The sequence below is a fragment of the Octopus sinensis genome, linkage group LG10 (assembly GCF_006345805.1).
Source record: "Octopus sinensis linkage group LG10, ASM634580v1, whole genome shotgun sequence".
Lineage (NCBI taxonomy): Eukaryota > Metazoa > Mollusca > Cephalopoda > Octopoda > Octopodidae > Octopus > Octopus sinensis.
Genome location: NC_043006.1, coordinates 40201141 through 40226511, shown reverse-complemented (window position 1 = coordinate 40226511; position 25371 = coordinate 40201141). Strand labels below are relative to the sequence as shown.

Below are 25371 nucleotides of genomic sequence, written 5' to 3'. Positions count from 1 at the left end.
TGTGGGCAATAAAGAAATAAACAGGAAGGACATCTGTGCATAGAAAATCTGCCTCAATAAACTTTGTCCGATGTAGAAAAGTAGATATTAAAATGATAATCATAAAAAGGTTGCTAAGATATAATAAAGGCAGTAAAAGCAGCGACAGACCCTGAAGTGCAGGTAACATGTGGTGGAGTTGGGCACACATGTTAGTCTGGTTGAGAAGCTCACCATGTAACCACATGCTATCAGGTTCAAGTCCTGCTGCATGGCACTTTAGGTAAGCTTCTTTAACTGTCGCCCCAGGTCAAAGGTCAACCAATGCCACATGAGTGAATTTCGTAGATGGAAACTGGGGGAAAACCAGTCGTGTGTGTCTTTGCATTCATTTTGTCTCCACCCACCGCCTGACAACTGGTGTTGCTTTGTTTGTCTCCGTAACCTAGTGATTTGGTAAAAGGGACTGATAGAATAAGTACCTAACTTAGCAAAATAAGTCCTGGTATCAATTTGTTCGATGCAGAACCCCAACATAGCTACAGACTAATGACTTAAACCAGAGGTCACCAAAGAGTGTCCGAGAGACCCTCTAGGGGTCGGCGATGAATTACAAATGTCGATGATAGCCAAGGGGTCGAATGGAGGTCAGTGTGCAAAAGACTAGCTCACCCAGATGAACTGCTTGAAATACTTAGCGCTATGCTCATCCCTTATATTGATGCTGCCAATTTCAATAAAAGATATTCCAGCAATATGATGCGTTTTTTAGCATTTTTAAGATACTTGGATGAGTTTAGGAGAATCTGGCTGCTATTTCTAGCAATGTACGTAGAGGCTGCAGCCAAAAAATTATTTTAATCAATTCGGAACAACTTTCGTTTTTTATGATGTACACAGCTGACATCTACAAAGGCCTTATATTCTATCGAAGTCAAAAATCAAAAAGAATTATTTCTTAGAAAATAAAAGTTTAAAAATTAACAGCTTTAAAATGCACAATCGAAAGTGACCCCTAATGGACGGCCTTGTAGTATATTTGATTCTGACTGCTGAATACAACGGGTTTTTTTTTTTAATTCACCGTAAATATTATGCCAAACACTGTAATTGATTTAAATAAAAATAATTAAAACTATTTCTGTCGATTATGTTAGAAATAAAACTAAAGCTACTTATGAACTTTCCAATGTTCATTAAATGTCTCTAACACAATTTAAAATTAAAAAATAAACAAATTGAACATTTACAATGATCAATGTTTAAAACATAGTTAAAACGATGTTTTAAAACATTTCAATATTTTTACGAGATCACTTAAATAGATTTCAAACGGAGTAATAAAATCTCTATATTACAAGAATAATATATGTCGGGCAAAAAATAATCTAACTTCAATTTGACTATAAACGTTTTTCAAAAAAAATTATCTGGCATGATTATCGCTAAATAACTTATATCCAGTAAAATATGTAGAAGGATATAAACAGTTGCGTACATATGGTTGTGTATTATCATCACCATCACTAGTCTGATGTTTCCACCTCGGTCCGAATTTATTTCCTCTTAACTTAATAATGCAAAGTTTGTAATTAAAGTTTAAGGTGGTGTCATTTCGAAGATGTAGCTTACGATGATGCGGAGAAATCAATCATTTCACGCATAAATTTTAACGAATATATTGTAATTAAACAATATGACATTTTTTTTTCTGCTTTTGTTGCTTTTTTTATTATATATTTCATTGTTAGCAAGGCGGAGCAAGAAGTTTGCTTCCCAACTACACGGTTTTTGGTTCGGTCCCGCAGCGCAGTACTTTGCTTATATAGGCCCCGGGCCGACCAAAACCTTGCGAATAGATTTGGTAGACGTAAAGTGGAAGAAGTCCATCGTGTAGGTGAGTAGGTGGATGGCTATCTATGTGTGTGCGTGTGTTTGTCCCCAAACATCGGTTCGTATACGTCATCGTAAATTTATGAGGTTCGGCAAAAGAAACCCATAAAATAAACACCAGGCTGAAAAAGAACTGGGGTCTGTTTGTTCGACTAAACACTTCAATGTGGTGCTCCAGCATGGCCGCAGTCCAATGACTGAAACAAGTAAAAGATTTATGTGGGTTGGTTAGAGCTGTTTATTTAACCCAAGGTTATTCTTGACCGAGTAGACTTTATGATAGCGATGGTCGTCCCGTCTTTTTTTGCAGGCTGATTTACCCCCCAAAAAATTGTGTTCTATAATGAAAAGTATAAAACGAAATCAATACAACAAAAAGAGGACTTGCGTTTTATAGACTAAATACTAAAACAACAAATTTAAGAACGAATATTAACTTTCATTCAAGCCAAAATCAATTAGTACGACACAAGGTGCGACTATAATTACTAAGGGAGATAACTGCAACCTCAGAATTTTCACCGTAAACTTTTAAAAGATATAACGACATAGTCAGAAACTGAATTTCTAAGCTATTACGACAGTGAAACAACACAATATTTACATCACATCACGAAAAAAACCGACTATATTATCATTGTCGTAATCAACAATTGTAGGAATATCAGTATGTTACGTTAGCTATAACACTAACGGCAAAAGAATGAAACCATTGAAGGAATAACTTCTACAGTCACTCAATCTGCTAGAAATAACAGTCAAATCTACCTAAATCACTCTCTAACATCTTTAAAAAAGCAATAGGAGACTGGATGTTGCAGCACAGACAAATAATAGCCGCAAAAGCAACAAAGACGGGATGGTTACTACGACTGGAACGCTTTCCATTAGGGGTGATATACAAACAACATACTCGAAACAAGGACCTGCGGCGGGGAGGGCTTCAGCTGCTACATCGCTCTAGGGTCCGGAGATCCAAAAAGGGGCCGTGAAATTCTAACGATGGATGGAGACGAGATAACATCATTCCCAGAGGGAAGCCGAAAGCAAAACCATTCCGCTTAGCAAAATTGCTCTCTTAAGCCATGCCCATAACACACGAAGCGCCACCAGAGAACAGCTGGGTGACTACGACATAAAGAAACTAAAATTAAAAAAAAAAAAAAAATTCTTTTAATTAATACGTGGAAAATATACAAGACAGAGAGGATAAGTATGAGATAATATGAAGAGAAGATGGTGCTGCTGCGAAAGAAAATAAATGGTGTCTGCAACTATGGAAGAGAAAAGAATACAATTAGATATAGTAAATGTGTGTGAAAGAATGAATGAATGAAAGGGAAGGAAGGAAAAGTGCATTTTACCTCGGATGGAATCGAATACTTTGATATCAGGCTCCGTAGAAGAAAAATCATCGTCTAACCGCGTTATAGAATCCGCTGATAGTCTGTTGGAATGGTGGTAGTTGTTAACTTGACTATGAAGATGTGGTGGTTGATGTTGTTGTTGGTGATGTTGTGATTGATGGAGTTGTTGGTGGGGGTGATGTGAATGCAGCAGGTTGCCATCGGTCTGGTTCTGGAGATCGGATGTCGGCGAGTTGGCGTGATGCTGGAAGTGTATACGGTCGGCGCTACCTGATACCGAAACAACAGCCAGGTTTTCCACTGAATAGAGCGGATCAACGTCCTGTGCCGCCCCTGGCTGACTACTGGGGTCGCTGTTTTGCTCCACATGGAAACTGTCAACAGCCACACCCGAACGATGATGTCGACTGCTTCTTCGCACATCTTCATCATTGTAAATATCATCGTCAACGGTTCCACTATCGTCGATGTCCTCATCGTCATCGTCGACCTCGTCGTTATCATCGCCTTCTACGTCTTCATCTTCGTCTTCTTCCTCTTCTTCTTCCTCGTTTTCGTCTTCATCAAACTCATCGTTTTCATCAGCGACATCGACCAGAGCGCTGTCGCTGATGGACGTAGATTTGCTGGTGGGATTGAGACGGCGTCGTCGCCTCCGCCGTGCTCCGATTGTGTTGCTATCATCGTCGTTGACAGCAGCTAAAACAGCAACAGTATCCTCTTCTTCGTCGTCCTCGTCGGCATCATCTTCGTCATCTATGTCATCTCTTTCCACACCGATAGTGGCAGAAGAAACTGTTAGTAACCTCTGTTGCCTGCGACTGCTGCTGTTGCTGTTGCTATTGCTGTTGTTGTCGTTAGTAGCGAAGTTCCTGCTACTGACATCGTTCAGTACCACTTTCTTCTTCTTCCGCTTCTTGCTGCCGCTAGTCTTGGAGTTGGGTCTGTTACTTAGACTACCACCGCGGAGTAATGAGGGCGACAGGCCAACTACACTGTTGGAACCAGCAGTTGACGACAGAGCTTGGAGTTGGCTACCATAGCTCGGGACCGAACCTGACTTAATAGTGTTACTGTTGCTAATGCTGTTGTTGTTGTTTAGAATACTGCTGAGGATAATGTTGGTTGCATTGTTATTATTTGTATTGTTAATGTTGTTGTTAGTGTTGTTGCTAATGATGTTTCCAGTTGTGTTGTTGTTAATATTGTTACTGCTGTTCAACGTGCTCTGATTTGTGTTGTCGGTGGGTTTAGAAACGTTATTAAGCGGAACCAAATTTAGTCGCACTGTATTAGTGTCCGAATCGGAGGTAGTGGTTTGCAAGTTAACTCGCATGAGATCAATTCGGGCTCTGCTTTTCAAGTTTTTCCAGCATTGCCTTAGTTGTTTAACCGATCGAGTCCATACTTCGTTCTGTGCATTATACTTATTGGTCAATTCGATCCAGGCGGCATTTTTCTCTTTCACCATGATGCCATCTGTCCGCTTGTCTTCGACAACATGTCGATATGTTTGCATCAATGATAGTAGAATTTCTTTCTCATGATGAGTGAAGTTGGCGGAACGTCTCGAGGACATTCGCACCCGCTTCTCTGTCTTTGATGCTTTACTTTTCGCCGTTGCGGAGGCCGTCCTGGACGTTTTTGCACTTTGACTGGTTGGAGAATCCAGGGTTGCAGTCAACGGGTCGGTTAGAGCTTTCTTTGACTCAGATCTGTCGGTATCTGAGTCATCCTCCGCGGTCCCCACGCTGCTCCTCCGGCGTGATGCCTCCGAGGACCGCGGGGCGGATTTAATGCTTGTCGGAGCTATTTTGGCGGATTCCGAGGCCAGGATCTTTGGTTGAAAATGTTAGCTGCACAATGGCAGAAAAAGTTGAGACACTGATGTCGATGAGAAAATATCGACTCTGATTATGGTTTGACTATCGTGCTGATGACTGATTGAGGTTACAAAGGCTAACGAATCTTTCGTGGTTTTTCCTTTTTTTTTGACCCAGGATTTTTCTGTATTTGACACTTCGGAAGAGATCTTCTTCGACAGCTGGTGTTCATTAAAAGGATCTAACAGCAGAGTTTATCTACCAAAATATAAAAACGATTAAAAAACAGATTAGAATTAAAGCATAATAGCGACAATGTTAAGTAAGGTTTAACTAGGTTAGGATTGAGAGAAGAAAATTAAATGGTTTGAACTTATGTTGACGTCGCATTAAACAAATACATTTACAATGAAGGACTACAATAATTATCGATCAGAATTTTAAAATATCAAACCATGCTGTAAGAACTATTGTTGGCAAGGATTATTACGGTTATTGTTGATGTTGTGATACATGACGTCGATGATGATGATGATCATCATCATCATGATAATAATGATGGTGATTATGAAGCACACAGATGTTTGTAGTAGACATAACTTAAATGGAAGTGAGTGGGTGAAGGTTGGATAAATATGTCTAGATGGAAATAATGTTAGAGAACGACAGAGCTGAAATAACTGCTGAGAGACGAGGATTTAGCGAACAAAGAATCTGAGCTAGCTTTACATCACCTACTCAAACTTCTCCCCTTTTTTTCCTTCTCTCTCTCACTCTCTTTCAATCTCTCTCCCTACCCCCAGTCTCTCTCTCTCTCTCCTCTTTCTCTCAGACATAATAATGTCTTGTCTGTTTATTTCTCTATTTCTCACAAAAACTAAATCGTTTTATCTCTCTCATTCTTTTACAGACACGTAATCTCTTTATCTCTACCCTCTCCCCCCGCTTTCTCTTTCTCACAAAGAGTGCCTGTCTTAGATACACCAGTTCTCTGTATTTTTCAGTCTGCCCCACATGCATTAACCTTCTCTGTCTCCCGCGCCTTCCCTCTCTCTATTTCTTGTTAAACCAGTTGTACCCCCACTCTTTCGAGCATGATAACAACTTTCTCTCTCTCTCTCTCTCTCTCTCTCCCTCTTTCTCTCATATTAAACCTCTATATCTTTTCCTCTTTAAACCAGATGTGTGAATATGGCTACTGAAACTTTAGAAGTGTGTGTCAAAGAAAGAGGCATGAGCTGAAACTAGATCGGACCTCTAGGTTTCAATCGGAATATTTCTCTGCATATTAAACACATACATGCATTTTTATATACAAATTACATCAACACTATTAATGATATCACATATGAAATTATAATTGTTGTTCTTTTACATATTTTTAACATATTTCAAGGTGAGAATGCTAACGGTTTCCTTTATATTTTTTTTTCAAAGACAAAAAACATTCGTTTAAATCGAGTCTATCATCGTCGTCGTGGCAATGTCATATTTACTAACACTCATGCATGTATGTATGTATATAAATATATATTTATATATATATATAATCTTATTTTCACTCGTCCAAAATTAAATCTGAAAAATTTCTTGATACCTTGATCGTTTTTCGCTTGATACTTCTTCCTACAGCGTCGTTTAATACGGCTGTTTTGTATAAATGAGCGAACCAGATTATATATGTTTATATATCACTCGGGTTAACGTGTTCTCCGTTTAATCAGTTCAAATATAATCCGCAAAAAGAAATGATACATACATGTGGTTTGGCTTTAATTCAGGTTTCCAGTCTTCGGCTGATTTCTTCTACCATAAATATATATATATATATATATATATGAATGGTTCCACGTTTGCGTTAATTATTAATTCATCCTGATCGTTTAAAGGATCTTTGTGTTGCTGTTACCGATATGTCCATAATTAATATTACTAATTAATAGTTAGCATATTTTTGTTACGAAGAAGTTAATAATCTTTTTTTCTTTTCTTTTGTATTTCGTAACATGATGTGAGATGCATTTCAAACGTAGCGGTATATAATTCCTTCTTTCGTATTTCTTCATTTGGTTCGCATTTGCTTTCCTTTCTTTGTCGGGTCACAGAAATATGTTAGTGTACAAGATAAATGTATACGTATATATTTTTTTTATCTTGCTGTGTAGCATATATATATATATATATATATATATATATATAATAGTATCCTTGGCTTCGTTAACTGATCACATATGTACAAGTATATAGGTGCGATCAGAGGAATGTCAATTAATTTCAAAGTGAGTCTTCGGTTAAAACAATGACTAGACAGCAGAAAAGAGGGGGTAAAATTAAAACGCCACAACAAAACCAATAGAGAAAAATTAAAAACGAATATAAAGTGTATAAAGCAAAGTAATGGCAGCAGGTGAGTGAATGAGTTAGTTCGCTGTTACAGTAGTTCTATATTTAGGCTCAGAACAAACCCTCGATCAACTAGACCGCTCTGATCAGCAGCAAGATGGCTGGTTATCTCTGCCTATCACAAGTGTATATGTATATAGAAGCAGTGAGTTAGTGTAATAAAGAGAGACTGGCAAAACTGTGAACCGCCGCTGTATACCACTTTCAGACTCCCACTTTCCTACCGTTTACTAAATAATTCGTTCTCATCCATCCTCCTTCTCTCTCGTTCACTCACTCTCTTTTGATTTACCGCTCACTCTATAATATATATATATATTTATTCTAATTAATCTTTATACCTCTCGCAGTATACACATATCTATATTAAAACGAGAAATATAAATGTATGTATGTGTAGCTATATATGTACACATATCTGTATACACTCTTCTTTTATTCCAGTTTTCTGTGTATTTTATTAGCCTAACTCGAATATATATTTCGCTCTATATTTGTGGTCTGTTCATTCTTTTGAACACACACACATTATCTTCCTCTATTTTTTGCGTTTTACTATTTCACTCTCTTCCGCTCATTTTTCTCTCGGTTTAAAACGTCCTTGGTTTAAACTTGCGAAATATATTAGCAGTTTATTCCGGTAAAAACTTGTGTTCATTAACTGTTTATACTCTATTACAACACACACACACACACAAATTTAAAGGGTTTTGTTCAATACATATATATTTTTTTTTTTCCTTTATTAAACCAATAAAAACAAGCGAGACTGCAACGATGTGTTAAACAAAAGGGTTTAGTCATAAAAATAATCACAAACCCAAGTTGTAACGAGTTTCAACGTGTGGTCACCCTTGAGCTCCAGTTTCTACATCGGGAATAAATACTACCCTCCTCTGGAAATATATGAACGTCACACCTTCACTTTTGACTATTTCTTACAAATAAATTTTTCGTTATGTATCTCGTCAGAAGTCACTCAGGGTTCGATAGACAGATAGATAGATACCAGCTGGAAACATTTTAACTAGCGTCGCTTATTCCTTTAAAACATATATATGAAGTTCAACGTTCTATTCTTTTTAAAAGTCTCACGTTTCATGTCTATAATAACCATTACTCAGAGTAGAAGTTAAACCTCCGGTGAGCTGAGATCACAATCGAGTTTCGATTCCCGGTTGAAGCCAGTTCATTTCGATTATCTTAATAATGCTTTTGTGAATGTAATAAATCTCTCTCTTCCTTCTTCCACCCCTATAATTGTCTGGTATTATGTCAACGTTAGATGTCCAATAGTTGGTTTAATTCTCATGAAGTTGATTGCGTATGCTACGCAGTTTTGATACCAAGCTAAAAACAATTTACTTCATTGCTACGTTGCTAAAGCAATGGCCTTGAGAAAGGCACCAATGACACAACATCTCAATTTGATCTATAAATTTCTAACCCGTTGCCGATGTGTAAAAGAAAGCATTGTTGTTGGCAAGAGACGCGACAGTTAAACAATTCAGAGAAGACGTTAATGGAATGAAATAAGGAAATCGAAAGAGATTTGAAACGAGGCCAGCTCTGTTGTAAGTTCTGGACAGAGGCTAATTAATAGTAACGAGTTAAGGTCAGAACTCAACTAGGTCACATGCTTAAGTCTGCCTCTCAAACGGTGCGCTGTGCATGGTTTTATTTTAAATATAATTTAAAGCTTCAGAAATCCCGGACTAAATGCATGACTGTCTTGAAAAGCGTTATTCATAATTTTGTCTTACACAAATATGAGTTATAAAATAATAAATAACGGTTTTTTTATAGTTCCTATAAATTTTGAAGTTTAACCCAGATTTTTTTTAACTTTTCACGTGAAGAGCATCAATGCTTTTATATTTGATCTCCAACGTGTCACCTAGTTAAACTGTTTCAAACATTACTTTAAGGTTGTTTCGATTTAAGGAATGTAGGTTGATAAATTGGTGGAGATACGTGAACCCAGATTTGTGTAGAAGCGATGTAGATATGAAACCGATTTTTTCAGACAAAACTGGAAAAAAATAAGAGAACTTTTATACCTTTCCAAAGGATAAGATATTGATTTCTAACTTAGGCACTGTGCCTCAAATCTTATATATAAATGTTTTAGTCAGAAAGGAAAATAGAGCACATCACACTTTATAGGGCCTCCGAGACTAGTGGGAGGGAAATAGGAAGAATTTTTCTCAAATTGCAGACCTGACCCGAATACTTACAGCAGCGAACTTTGCTACAAGCATCGAAGGTGGTGATATTAAGAGAGGCTACGGCGGTGAGCTGGCAGAGTGGTTAAGCATGCAGGGCGAAAATGCTAAGCGGCATTTCGTCCGTCAGTACACTCTGAGTTCAAATGCCGCCGAGGCTGACTTTGCCTTTCATCCTTTCGAGATCGATAAAATAAGTACCATTTGAACCCTGGGGTCGATCTTCTTACCCCTCCTTCAAAATTCCTGGCCTTATACCAAAATTTGAAACCAATATCAATCGGGGCGACTGATTGTTTTCCACTGAAGGGTAGGAGGTACATTTAACTATATCGACCCAATATTTTCCGACGTCTGCAAGTTGAAAGGCAAAGCTAAAAGTAGCTGGATTTTAAGTCAAAAACTTAGAGATCGTATTCGGTTGCGTTTGGGGAGAGTCATTCTCTTTTTGTACCTTATAATCTAACACACTCACCGGTATGTGAGTGGATTTGATAGACGGAAACTAAAAGAAGCCCGTCGCGCGTGTGTGTGTGTCTGTGTTCACATCCCTGTAACAAAAGAAACCGATAGAACAAGTATCAGGTTTTAAAAAAAAGGTACTGGAGTCGATTCATTCGACTAAAAGTTCTTGAAAGCAGTGCCCCATCATGACCGCAGCCTAATAACTGAAACAACTAAAAGATATAAGACTATACATATTCGAAAACGTATGTCTAAAAATTAAATTTAAAGCTCTGAATTTAATAAGAAAATTAGGATCTTTACCTTTTAACCTACAGATTTAAAAAATAATTGTTTGTAACTAAACACTTTCAAACTTCGGACACTGGTCAAAAGATAAAGATCCGAAAATTATGCAGACACAAACTCTAGAGGATGGACCCAACTGTAGTTATCCGGGATGTCAACAACCGTTATAAAGTAGTTCCGGCAATGAATTAAAATTGTGTCAAGGACATGTCTGATCAGTGACATTAATGATAATGATTTCCCATTAATTGAGTACAAAGCCATAGACAAACAAATCGATTAAATGTGATACCGTGTTTTACTGGCACTTTATCTAAACGACCCCTGGACGATGAATGGGTTGAGTCGATTGCACGAAAATGAAAGTATTTCAGCTCAACACACAACTGATTTTGTTGTGTCTGGGAAGCACGAACTCACATAGACAATCTTGCAAACCAAATCCCCCCAAAAAAACGAATTAAACTGATTGTTTAGGCCGGTTAAAAAGGTGCAAGCCATAAACGTATGGTTGAGAACGTTGCATCCCAACTATGTTGTGTTTGGAGTCAGTTACACTGCACGGCATTCGTAACAAGTGTCTTTTATTATAGAGGCCCGGACCGACTAAAGCCTAGAAAGCGGATTTGGTAGATGGAAAATGAAAGAAGCCTGCCGTGTATACATGCACACACATAGTGCATACGAATGCGCGGAGTTTTACATATAAGATCGTGCGTAGTATATAGAGAATAAAATATGTTAACTTGCTTATTGATACAGAAAAGGAAAAAAGCTGCTGGCTTCTCTCCTCTCTCTCTCTCTCTCTCTCTATATATATATATATATATATATATATATGTATCTATCTATCTATCTAACATAGGAGGGGAAATTAAATTTCTCTCGCTATAAATATTATTTATTTAACTTTATCGAAGTGGATATCTTCGTTAAATTTTTCATAAGTAGTACATACATCCAGACAATAATCAGTTTACACGCTACTAGTTCTCTCTTAGAGAAGTAGTTTTAAAAACTTGGCAGTATATATATTCCACGACTCTTCGTCGGTTCTTCTCGTATAATTCTATCTTTCTTTCTAGTCTTGCTAATTTATATAACTCTTTCTTAACCTCTCTCTCTTTCATTCTAGGCTTCTATTTGTTTCGTCTACGCTTACTCCACCCTTCTCTCTCTCGCTTTCTCTCCTGTTTCTCTTTCTTTTTCTTTCTCATTCACTTGATATTTCTAGTTAGTTGTTCTAATTCTACCTAAATCTCGATTCAGGTCAGCTTTGCTTACATATACGCAGCGCCCCACCCTATTGCCCACCCCTCATCAAACTTAAAACCTTAGCCTGCCGTACATGCACATACACACGGCTAACCGCATTCAAGTGTATGTACGCACGCGCGTAAATTATAAATAATAACCTCTTAAGATTATGAAGTATGTATAACCTTAATGACGATACATTTTCTATCAGCAACTCTTCGCAAAAATAAGAAAGCAGACTCACTGATGGAAATCGGAAGTCACATCATCTCGGTGGTGGTGGTATACTGGTTGTTGTTGTTTAATACTAGGCCAGCTCTGATCAAGCACGTCTTTTTTTAAAAACAAGAACTCTGTCTAGTCTCTCTCTCTCTCCCTCTCTCTCTTTCTTTCTCTCTCCTGCATTAGGCCTTTTTAACCGCCCCCTACACATCCATCCATTTATACATACATATAAAGCCATAGGCACAGGGCGTAAGTGTGTGTTACGAAGCTTGCTTCCCAACCACACTGTTTCGGGTTCGGTCCCGCTGCGTGGCACCTTATGCAAGTGTCTTCTACTTAAGTCTCCGGCTGACCAAAGCTTTGTGAGCGGATTTGGTTAGAGGGAAACTGAAAGAAGCCTGTTGTATATACATATATATATATGTGTATGTCCCAATGCCGCTTGGCAACCGATGTTGGTGTTTTTACGTCCCCATAACTTAGTGGTTCGACAAAAGAAAACGATAGAATAAGTACCACGTTTAAAGATAAAAAAAAGTACTGGTATCGATTCATTCGATTCAAAATTCCTCGAAAGTAGTGCCCCAGCATGGCCGCCGTCAAACGCCTGAAACAAGTAGAAGATAACAGATATGAATTCAGCCCTTTTTTAAACCTTCAATAAGTCCTTCTAAACACACGCTCGGACACACATATACCTATAAATTATAGATAGATATTGATATACGTGCGTGCGTGCGTGCGTGCTTGGTTTAACAGTAACAATGACCCATTATTAGAACACTATTAAACACAATATTACTAAGCTCTGGTGGCGAGGAAATACGAATTCACTGACTGACTGACGTTCTGCGTTCTTATTCATGAACCAGATCAGTACAGAGCTTCATATAATTAGCAGTAAGCGATCTGCTATTTCTAGCAAGCTGAGCAACCACATAGAGGCTTCTTTCGTTGGGACTGTTTGCAAAGGATACTCCGTTATCATAATTATGGAAGAGCACAATGGAGAAAGTGGAGCAAGGATACACACGAGAACGAAAAGTGTCTCTCAAGAGGTCACAGATGTGTGATGAAAGATTAACGGACAATGGACATGAGTTAAAATTATAAAAAAAAGAACAGTAATAAACGAGTGAAGAACAAATATGGCAAGACTTCCTTTTGTTCCACCGCCCCCCAAAAAACCTTCTCTCTCCCTCTCTCTCTCCAGTATGCATTTAGGCCTTTTTAAACGCACACATACATTCATTCATACATACATACATGCTTTTCAACCACATTGCTTCGGGTTCGGTCCCTCTGCGTGGCACCTTGGGCATGAGTCTTCTACTATAGCCTTGGGCCGATCAAAACCTTGTGAGTGGATTTGTGCTTCGGAGGGAAACTTTCTAGGTGCAAACCCATGGTCATTCATGACCTAAGTGGGTCTTTACCCTTTACCCTTGTTCTTTCAACTCTATTAATTGTATAGTTTTACAAGGCCCAGCGTATTGCTTGCGAAAAATCATAACTTCTTGTATTGTATTCCAGAGACTCAAATTCGAATTTTGTCTTGAACTTTTGCGTGAACAGACGTTGAATGCAGAACTGGCACAGAAACACTTGTAACTGTTCATTAAAGATGCACTACAGTCTTTCCTTGTCTTTTTATTCGGATATTTTACTCTTCGCTAAACACACTCGACGGTTTTACCGCCGTGAAACCTAGATTTTCTATACCTGAAGCATATGTATATGAGGTCAACCCGAGGTCTGAGCTGTCAACACTGTCAAAATCCAGGCTAATACCGAAATGCTTCAGGTGTAGAAAATCTAGGTTTCACGGCAGTGCATATATACATACATACATATATATATATAAAAAAATCTGTTACTCTGAGTTTCTCGTTGCCGTTCATCAGACAGTTTTTGCTAAAACTGTCTGATGAACGGCAACGAGAAACTCAGAGTAACAGATTTTGTTGAATTTTCTGCTGCTTAAAATAAAGCATATTACTCTACCACTGGTATTTGAGTACTCTTTTTTCCACCTTGTTTCACATATATATATATATATATATATATATATATATATTATATATATATATATATATCAAAAGTTAGACAGAGAAGGAAAAATAGACGAAAACTGGGCGAAAACAACGGATAGAAAAGGGAGACAAAACACGATACAAGGAACATTCGCAGCTGACTTCCTCATCAGTTGGTTTCTGCGATGTCTTCGTGGTTTCGAGAAGAGAGTATGGTTGTTTTGGCATAGCCTTTCTTCCAAAATGCATTAGCTCAGATTTTCCCTCGTTTAGTCGCATTTTGTTTTTGCCTGTCCATTTACTTACTGGAGTTCAGTTCGGCCTTCTTCATTGATAATTTTATGGAGCTTGGAGACATCAGCAAATATTTCCACGCTGGAAAGGTCGTTTATATAAACTATAAACAGGATCGGGCCCAAGACAGTCTCCTGAGAAACACCACTGGTGACTTTGCCGGGCTTGAATGGATTTCACCGATCACATGTATTCTGTTCTCCAGGAAATACTCAATCCAGTGTAGAAGTTTTCGATAGATTTCAACATTTGACAATTTTGACAGTAGGATATTATGGTCAAGTCTAGCGAACGTTTTACTGAAGTTAAGATATATATGACATCAGAGTTCGAATCTGATCCCAAGGCTTTAAGGATATCAATCATGTGGTGTAAGAGCTGTGTTAGACAGTCCCTGCCGAGGCGAAAGCCATACTGGTTTGAATTTAGAAGTTTGTGGCTCATCACCCTTTCAAACACAGTTGACTGCGAGGGAACTGTTTCCCTGATTGAAAACCGGGATGACAGACTGGGATAGGAGCTGTTTCGGTATATATCCTGTGTCTAAAGAATTACTCCAAAGGTTGGTCAGAGGGACTGCAAGTTGGTGGCTACATTCCTTCAGGAGACTAGCGGGTAATCTATCAGGGCCTACACCAGAATAGTATTTGATCTCATTTATTGGTACTATGATGTCTGAAGCAGTAAAGGTTGTGTCCGAGATTATATGTTAGGAATCGACTTCGTTCACATTCCTTACGCCAATATCAGTGGGATCACTAAACACAGAGCAGTATTGTTTCTACAGTAGTTTTGCCATTTCTTTAGCATCATGTTGGAGAATGCCGTTATCATCGATCAATGGACCAACGGATGAGACAGCCGTCCTGTACTTATTTGCATATGAACAGGACAGTTTTGGGTTCTGTTTGATTTTTTTATTACCCACTCTTCCTCCGCAGCTCTTTGATTTTCAGTGGGGGTTTTCATGTTAGTCTGTAGATGAAGTTTTCCCGACTCCAGCGTTCACATTGTTGTTGAATGTGGATGTTATATGAGGGAGTATTTTAATTAGTTTTTATTAAGTCCTTCGACGCGCCTGACGAGTGCTTTTTTCCCCTCTCTTTGGGGAGCATGATTCTGTTTGTGCTAGTGGGTTTCGTAGGAGCGTGTTTTGAGTATATATATATATATATATATATATATATATATTGAGTAGACCATATATATGTGTGTGTGTGTGTGTGTAACAATTAGTTGGTTATCATAATAAAACTCAGAGTTTCGGATGCCAGGGCTGAAGTCTGCTCCGCCATCCGAAACTGAGTTTTATTATGACAACCAGCTAATAGCTTCCTTGGAGTTGTTAAAACGAAGTGTATATTTATCTCGCTAAACATTTAAATACATAGAAATAATTACCTCCTGAACGGCACATGTATCTGAGGTCGAGAAGCCTGCTTCTAAAGTAGATTTAGATAAACAGATGTATTCAAATAGGCGTATGATTAACATTATATCTAACTATTCATGCAAATTCATTGAAATAGATAGAAATATATGTTAAAACATTCTTGAACAGGTAATTGTCGATTTCTGTAAGTACACATTTACCTATCTTCGTTTATATGTGTGCGTGTGTGTGTGTGCATCATCATCATCATCATCATTATTATTATTATTATTATTATTATTATTATTATTATTATTATTATTATTATTATTATTATTAGGGAATATTATAATTATTACGAAGTATGTCGACCCGAGTAAGTATTGAAACTAGATACCTTGTATCTAATAAATACCGACGTACTTACATGAAACACGTGTAGTCTTATAAACGGAAAATACAGGATTCAGAATATAGTTAGTATGAGATTTAATTTTTAACATTTTATGGAGTGGTGGGTATAAAACCTTTCAGTGTTGATTGAGTTGAAGGTGGTTCTGTCTCTGAAATTACTTATATATTTGTTCTCATTTTGTTAAATGAATAAATAATCCAACATTATAATATCCGAAAGTTGATGAACAAACTAAATTTGTTTCTCCATTTTCTTATTTGTATTATGAATTTACGGTAAAAATATTTTTTTACCTTCACCCGTTTAATACAATAAACGAGTTAATTGCATTGCAATTAAAACATTTATGTATTAAGAATCTGGGTACTTTACCGCCAGTATATTGGATAAATGCTATCCCATAGTGAGTTACACCCATAACCTCTATCTTACTTTGTACATATATATATATATATATATATATATATATTTATATGTATATAAAGTAAGAAACTCAGGAAAAGAAATCCTTCAAAGAAGATTCTTAAACATCCAATTCACCGGTTCGTCAGTTGGATACCATATAAATATTGGTATAATTCAATTATAAAGATAAATTAAATGTAGAGATATTCTATTGACGATCCAATAATTCATTTATATTACATTAAATACTATGAATATAATATATAACATAACATAATATTATATAACATAAATAATTATAAAAACCATAAAAGGCCAACAAATTGTTTCGACTGGTATATATTATTTTCTGATATACATAATCACAGTTCCATTATATATATAGTCACTTGGTACCAGTGAATTGGATGTTTAACATACCCCTTTGAAGGATTTCTTTTCCTCAATTTATATATCAGAAAAGTCCGTCGTATATATGTATGTATATATATATATATATAGTATATATATATATATATATATATATATATATATATGCATGTGTGTATTTGTTTGTTTTGTCACCCCCCAACATCTCTTGACAACTGATGTTGGTGCGTTTACGTCCCGTAACTTAGCGGTTCGGCAAAAGAGACCAACAGAATAAGTACTAGGCTTACAAAGAATAAGTCTTGGGGTCGATTTTCTCGACTAAACACAGGCTCTAGTATGGCCGCAGTCAAATGACTGAAACTAGTAAAAGTGTAAAAGAGTATATATATATATATATATATATATATATATCTTCGCTCTTATACGCCCATTGTCTCAATCTAACCCCCTCCGAATCTAAACCCCCCTCGCCCCCTCCTCAACCTATCTGGTGCCCCGGCCCCTACCCCGACATTCCCACGTCGTCAGTCCTTACATCCTTTCACCCCTACTGCCCCTTCCGTTCTTCCCTCTTCTCCCTCCCTCTCTTCCCCTTTCCCTCTGCTCCCCTCACTCCTCTCTCCCCTTCTATCTCCCCCTCTCACTCTGTCCTCCTTCATTCCCCTCCTCCCTTTTCCTTCTGCCCCATCTCTCATCTTCCCCCCTCTTCTCCCCACCCTCTCTTCTTCCCCTCACCTTCTCCCCCTCTTCTCCCCCCTACCCCTTCTCCTCACACACACATGACTTTACACATCACATCACATATGATGTGCCATACATACACACACCAACTAATAACATACTAATACGTACTAATACATACTAGTACATACTAATACTACACCAACCCTATACATACACACGTCCAGACCCCGCATACGCACTTATACTCTCTCATACACACACACCACACAATATACATACCAATACGTACTATACATACTAATACATACACCAACCCCATACATACGCACGTCCAGACCAATCTACGCACTAATACTCTCTCATACACACCAACACACACCACACACACCCTTATACATACTAATACATACACCAACCCTATACATACACACATCCAGACCCCTCCTACGCACTATTAGCTGGTCCCTCAACCTTTTATCAAACCTATTATCTCCCCTTATTTCGCTCTCGCGTCTCATGTTTGATCTTTGACCTCTGGCCGAAATCAGATCGCCATGTTGATTTCGTTAGCTACTGCACGCATTTTTTTTCTCTCCTTCTTTCGTGTTTTTCTCTCTCTGTGTATCTTTCTGTTGAAGTGCGTAGGCTCGAAACGTTAAAGACTTGTTTTATTTATATTCCTGAGCGCCATACTAATACCATTGTTCGTTTGTTTTCCACCTGCCTTCGTCTTTTGTTATTTATCATAAAGCTTCCCGTTATATAATATATATATATATATATATATATTATATATATACGACGGGCTTCTTTCATTTTCTGTCTATCAAATCCACTCACAAGGCTTTGGTCGCCCCGAGGCTATAGTAAAAGACAGTTGCCCAAGGTACCGCGCACTGGGACTGAACCCGGAACCATGTGGTTGGTAATCAAGTTACTTACCACACAGCCACTTCTGCGCCTACATGTGTGTGTGTGTGTGTGTGTGTGTGTGTGTGTGTGCTAGAATAAGGAAGACGAGAAGCTTTTTGTAATGAGAAAAGGGGAGACATTAATAACATTTATATATTTCTGGCGTGAATGTGCGTGGCCAAGTGGTTAGGGAGTTCGCGATTTCGATTCCAAGACCGACAGTGCGTTGTGTTATTGAGCAAAAATACTTCATTTCACGTTGCTGCTGCAGTCTACTCGGTTGTAAACGGGTGTCCCTGTGACATACTGACGTTCCGTTCGGAAATGGGGATGGAGGTGAGGTGGGGAAATATTGACCTGCCCGCTTAACCAGAGGGGATGGCATCATTCGAAAGCTAAAGTATGCGAAGTGCAATGGGACCAGCGGTGTATAACAACATCCGATAGTCTGATCACCGTAATATATGTTTAATTTTTCTCTGATTTTACTCATTCTCGAATTTGATGCAATTCTCAAATTTGGTGTGGAGATATAGCGGTACGTAAACCGACTCAAGAAATCTCTAGTGAGACTTTTTATTGATGTACTTGAAGAGACCCAGAACGGGTCGAAACATGTGTTGTACTCAATAAAGTCTATTACACATTCCATCTATTATATTAATAATGTTACCCCAACCACCACTACGAAGTTCCTGCAGTAAATCTACGCATAACAACAGGTAATCGAAGCTGAGCCGGTCCTTTACTCATCATCCATTTATACATTTTGTACAATTTCTCCATTATATATATATATATAGTAGTGAGGAAAGGCTAACAATTAGGCGATGCAGGACAAGGATATTTAATTTCATTTAATTCAATCTAAAATTTAGTTACTTAACGAACGGTAAAAAAAGGCAAAAAAAATTGCATCCGACAGCTGTTTCTGGGATATCCCAGCTATTGGAGTATGGTATCGAGCGAAGACTCTGTAAGTTGGGTAACCCGTCATCGGTGAGACGTACGTTTGGCAGTGGAAGAATGTTCCTCATCAATGTTATTTGTTGTGGTTCATTATGTCCAAGAGGGCAAAAGGGCCCCAGTTAAATCATATATATTATATATATATATATATAGACGCCATGATAGATCGTTGGCCACTACACACATTTTTTTCTCTCCTTGTTTTTTCTGTGTCCCTTTCAGTAGAAGAGCGTAGGCTCGAAACGTAAAAGAGTTTTTCTATTCTTGAGCGTTATACTAATACATCTGTTTGTTTTGTACACCACGTGTCTTCGTCTTTTGTTTTTTTCAAAAACTATCCCTAAATACACACCACACACACACACACACACACACACCACACATATATATATATATATATATATATATATATATATATATATATATGTATATGTATGAATGTAAGTATTTTTGTGTTTCCAAAGACAACAATATGCGTGTGTGTATTTATACATACATACATATATATGTATATATATATATATATATATATAATATATATATATATATGTATATATATATATATAATTATATATTATATATATACACACCACACACACACATAATATATATATATAGATATATATATATATAAACACACACACACACACACACACACATATATATATATATATATATATAATATATATATATATATATATACAATATACACCCACACACACACCACACACACATCAGATATATATATATATAATATATATAGATATATATATAGTACGCGGTTTGAAATATTGCATAAGATGGGAGAAAACCATTTACCATTTCATTGGTTGACATTTAAATTTGTTTCTAAGATATTTAAGTTTGAATGGATTTCAGATATAAATATTAAAAGTCCGATTAATAGAGTACAATGTCTGTAGATTTAAGAAATATTAATAATCTTAAACGTGAAACAATGGAAGAATTAATTAATTTCTATCTTCAATGTTATTTGAAGGAAGCCGCCAACTAACTTATGATTTTTAAATGAGGAATTTGATAACGACAGCGTTCTGATATATATTGTCTATACACTTCGTGTGAAATATAATCATCTCTTAGTATGCTTCGAGATGCCAGCAGAACATTTAAGTCTACGTAATTTGATGTAGATATACCTATACAAGCGTGCACCTGGCGACTTTGTTTCCTCATAACTTTCAGACAAATGGATTTTTTTTAATGAAATTCTCTACAGATATGTTTGATATGCTGTAGGTTACGATTATAACGAAATTTACTGAAAAAAAAATGGTGCGCGCGCATACATACATACATACCGAGATACATCACATACTTTTTCAAGACATCATGTTGCATTTTGTTAATAGATATATATGTGATGCGTGTAGGTGAGTATGTGTGCACGCTCACTAATGTTTTCGTAATGTTTTATTTGGGGTTTTTTCTCATTAAATACATATATAATCGTAACCTACACCATACGAAAAGTATTTGTAGATAATTTCATTAAAAACATATCCATTTTTCTGAAAGCCATGAGGAAACAAAGTCGAGGGGGTCACACTTGTATAGTTACGCCTTGGTATCAATGTATCAATGTATCAATATATAAATTTCAATATGACACAATCTTCCATGTTATTTAAAATCGCGTTTTTGAAGACATATTTTTTTAATGAGGCATTTGAATAAAGTATTTACATAATTGAATTCGATTTTCGTGCTCATTCTCTTCTACAGTTATGGCTGTTGAGTAAGGACTGAAAGTGTACGATCACCAGTACAAGCGGCTGGAATGGGGTTCTTCGAAAGGGTCCCTGGCGCAATGTTACTTGATAGCTTGGTTATCAGGGTGTCTCTCCTGGTCAAGCCGCTGCTTCTTTACATTGAGAGGATACTGATCCGGTATTACGGACTTACAGAATGTCGCGGAAAAGGATCACAAGACGGATTCTTCAAGCTGGGTCAACTGATAGGATACCTTGGAGTAGGCCAAGAACGAGACGGTCGGCTGATATCCAGAGTCTCAGTTGACCACGCTTAGGAATCCAGCCTGAATGAGTAATGATGATAACGATTCTTTTCTACTCTAGGCACAAAGCCCGAAATTTTGGAGGGAGTGGGGGGGGCAATCGATTAGATCGACACCAGTACACAACTGGTACTTGATTTATCGACCCCGAGAGGATGAAAGGCAAAGTCAACCTCGGCGGAATTTGAACTCGGAACGTAAAGACAGACGAAAAAATATATTTATTTCTTTAATGCCCACCGGGGGCTAAACATAGAGGGGACAAACAAAGACAGGCAAAGGGATTAAGTCGATTACATCGACTCCAGTGTTTCACTGGTACTTAATTTATCGACCCCGAAAGGATGAAAAGCGAAGTCGACCTCGGCAGAATTTGAACTCAGAACGTAGCGACGGGCGAAATACTGCTAAGCATTTCGTCCAGCGTGCTAACGATTCTGCCAGCTCACCGCCCTAATGACGATAGCGATTCTGATAGGACCATATAGAGGGAGTTCTTGAGGACTCTACCCCACGACCCTCTTAGGGGGATTAGTAGGCAGAGAAAAAAGGATAGATGGATATTTACTACTCAGACTGATCTTGCACAGTGTTCGGAGTTCAACCTCAGTTCAGAAAATCAAAATTGCTGGTTGATATGTCAGTGGAGTATATTGCGAATTTTCCTCCAGAAGATGCCTCTTTGAAAAATAGAGCAAACTGGAACGTTATATTGAAAGCGGTTGCCGTGTTGTAGTCTGCAATCAAGATGAGAAACATCTTCGCTGTTATTTTCTGTGTCTGATCACCAACTGATCTACAGCAAATTTGGTACTTACATACTTGTACTTGTAGCGACATTCACCCTGGGCGGGCTGAGTCGGCTTCTTCTACCACCCTCGAGGCATCTCGAACCATGGCAGTGGAAGAAGTTTCGTGGAAATATGAATTTCACAAGCGGTCTCCAACAATCCCGCATGTAGAGACATCCTGTTTGCCGCAGATTGTCCGCAGACGCAGGGACAGAACGACCGAGGAGCCGCCGGTTGCCGAAACAGACACTCCGAGGATTTTCACCAGAACCCCGTCTGCCGGGTTGTGGCCCTAATATCACTCGGTGTCAGATCAATCAACAGTGACATCAGATTTGTGAGAAATAAATTTTTCCTGGTGATTTAGATGGAACAGGAAAAACATTTTTGATCAACTAATTTTGACAAAGTTCGCTTACTGAAGTAGATTGCTATTGTTGAAGTCTCATCAGGAACTGCTGAGAACTTAGCTCATTCGTGACGGAACACATTATTCTGTTTTTGAGAGTAATCAACCATGCACAATGACAGTGCAATATTAGCAAAGGAGAAGGCACGAGCTGGCAGAATCGTTAGCACACCGAGCGAAATACTTAGCGGCATTTCGTCCGTCCTTACGTTCTGAGTTCAAATTCCGCCGAGGTCGACTTTGCCTTTCATCGTTTAGAGGTCGATAAATTATGTACCATTTGAACACTGGGGTCGATGTAATCAATTTAACCCCTCATCATAAATTGCTGGACTTGTGCCAAATTCTGAAACCAATATTGGTAAATGATCTGCACTAGTAGGGGTTCTGGAGTAAGCCAGCCTGAAAGAATGAGATGTATTACAAGCTCTCAATCGCACGTTACAAGATCTCAAAGGTAACGCTACACTTATAAGTGGAGTCACAATCTTGACGTTTTTTGGGTGGCGGGGTTGTGATTTCAAGTAAATTCTATCGGTCATCCCTAAAATTATACCTACTGATGAGTTTAGAGATCTAAGATCGGATACTAGTCAATCGATCCTGTAGGCGGATAGGAGCTGGTGCGCAGTAAAGTCTCCCAGGAGAAGGCCTTGATAGAGGGTACATTCTCTCCTGATGACCCTTGAAACCTTCTGACAGCGTTTTCGATTGACAGCACTTGCTCAAGCAGTCTGTTTGCAAGTCTCTCCAACACGAGATTTACACTAAATAAAGATGCGTCGGTAACTCAGTCTGCGAATGTTTTCTTCGATTTGGCACTGGTCAGCTTCTAGTTAACGCTGAGAGAGGATATATTACAAGGCCAAAAAATTGCAGAACGATCTTCAACACCTCTCAAGAAATACTACTGAAAGTGTTACCCTAGTCTCTCGGAATGATAGAAACCGTGAGTAGTTTTGTGAGACTGTTATCTTTGCTTTCAAAAGTGACATCGTGTAAGGTCCTACACGATATGTAAATACCCTATGTGTAAATGCTAACACTAATACAAAACCTTGAAGTAGTAACTGTTATCGGCTCGATCAGTGTTATACTTTGCCTAGTTAAAGTTCTCTATAAATAGGTAAAAACAGACCTTTCCTTTTTACGATTACGTACGAATAAATAACTTGAGAAAATGACAACCTCTGATTTGTTAGGTTCGTGAAAAAGCCTACTGCTTGATAAAACAACAAGTCTGGTATTGAAAACATAAGTCTTGAACTATCTCGATAGACAGCAGTTAATCAAAGCTAATGCGTAATCTTATAACTCTTTGCGACCCACTAAGATTCCGTTCGCGACCCATCTGTGGGTCGCGACTCATAGTTTGGGAACCACTGGTGTAGGACATTAATACCACAGTCTTCAATAGGTACCGGTTTACTCCAAATGGTATAGGTTAGTTCTCAAAACAGTTAACGGAAACGATGCGGCCAACTATACAACAGAGTTTTTCTCTCCAACCTGTCTCTCCTCTCAAGCAACAACTGGAAGTTAAAGTACCGTATTCGATGGTATAACAGATTCATGGACATATGAGACGCACTCCAACTTCTCCGGCAGCGCAAATAAACCAACTATTCATCAATAAATCAAGAACTGATCTTGTATTTATTATTCCTTTCATTGTCCCTGATATATGCGTGTGCATACAATATATTCTCTTTTACTCATTTACTCGTTTCAGTCATTTGACTGCGGCCTTGCTGGAGCACCGCCTTTAGTCGAACAAATCAATTTCCGGGCTTATTCTTTGTAAGCCTGGTACTTATTCTATCGGCCCCTTTTCCCGAATCGCTAAGTTACTGGAACGTAACACACTAACATCGGTTGTGAAGTGATGGCGGGAGGACAAACACAGACACACATACACACACGTACACACACAGACACACACACACACACACACACACACACACACACACACACACACACACACACACACACACACACACACACACACACTAACAAACTAAGGAAAATACTTCCAACAAAGCGGTCTGTGAAACAATCAATTCACTGGTACGTCAGTTGAATACCATATAAATATGGGTGTAATGCAAATTACAAAGATAAAATTATATAGAGAGATACAAGTGACAATCCAATTATTTATTTATATTATGATATAACATAATATAAGATAACATAAACAGTTATTAAAACATCAAAAAGCCAATAATTTGTTTCGACTTATGTACATTTTTTTAATATATAAATAATTCCCTTATATATATATATATATATAAGTCTTATCAGAGCCAGAGTTTAAAGATGAGCGTTAACTATTCAATTACATATCAATTACAATTTAAAAAACGACAACAAAATTTTAACGGACAAAATAAGTGTAATCTACAGCTATCGAAATATATCTATATATCTCAAATAATATTAATCCAAACCGTTTATGACTAAGAGAATCTTTCGCTATTGTAACATACAACAATAATATACTGTATATGTGTATATAATTAAGTATCAGAGTATCACGTTTTATTATAGTATCCGGAATTATAATAAAATGTGTAGAAAAATGTATATATATATATATATATATATATATATACGACGGGCTTCTTTCAGTTTCCGTCTACCAAATCCACTCACAAGGCGTTGGTCGGCCCGAAGTTATAGTAGAAAATACTTGCCCAAGGTGCCACGTAGTAGGACTGAACCGGAAGTATGTGGTTGGGAAGCAAGCTAC

At 37.7% G+C, this 25371-nt stretch overlaps 1 protein-coding gene across 5 annotated transcripts in view; it reads right to left on the bottom strand.

Moving 5' to 3' along the window:
- LOC115216637 (putative uncharacterized protein DDB_G0282133) overlaps positions 1-25371 on the bottom strand; it is a 99213-nt gene that overhangs the window by 15938 nt on the left and 57904 nt on the right. The window contains exons 1-2 of one of the 5 annotated variants that reach the window (XM_036506585.1): positions 6822-7702; positions 3237-5320 (exon numbers count right to left, since the gene is read on the bottom strand). In XM_036506585.1, coding sequence (XP_036362478.1) covers positions 3237-4818 — 1582 coding nt within the window. In that variant the 5' untranslated portion in view covers positions 4819-5320; positions 6822-7702. The other 4 variants (XM_029786123.2, XM_036506587.1, XM_036506588.1 and 1 more) reach the window with 4 other exon arrangements.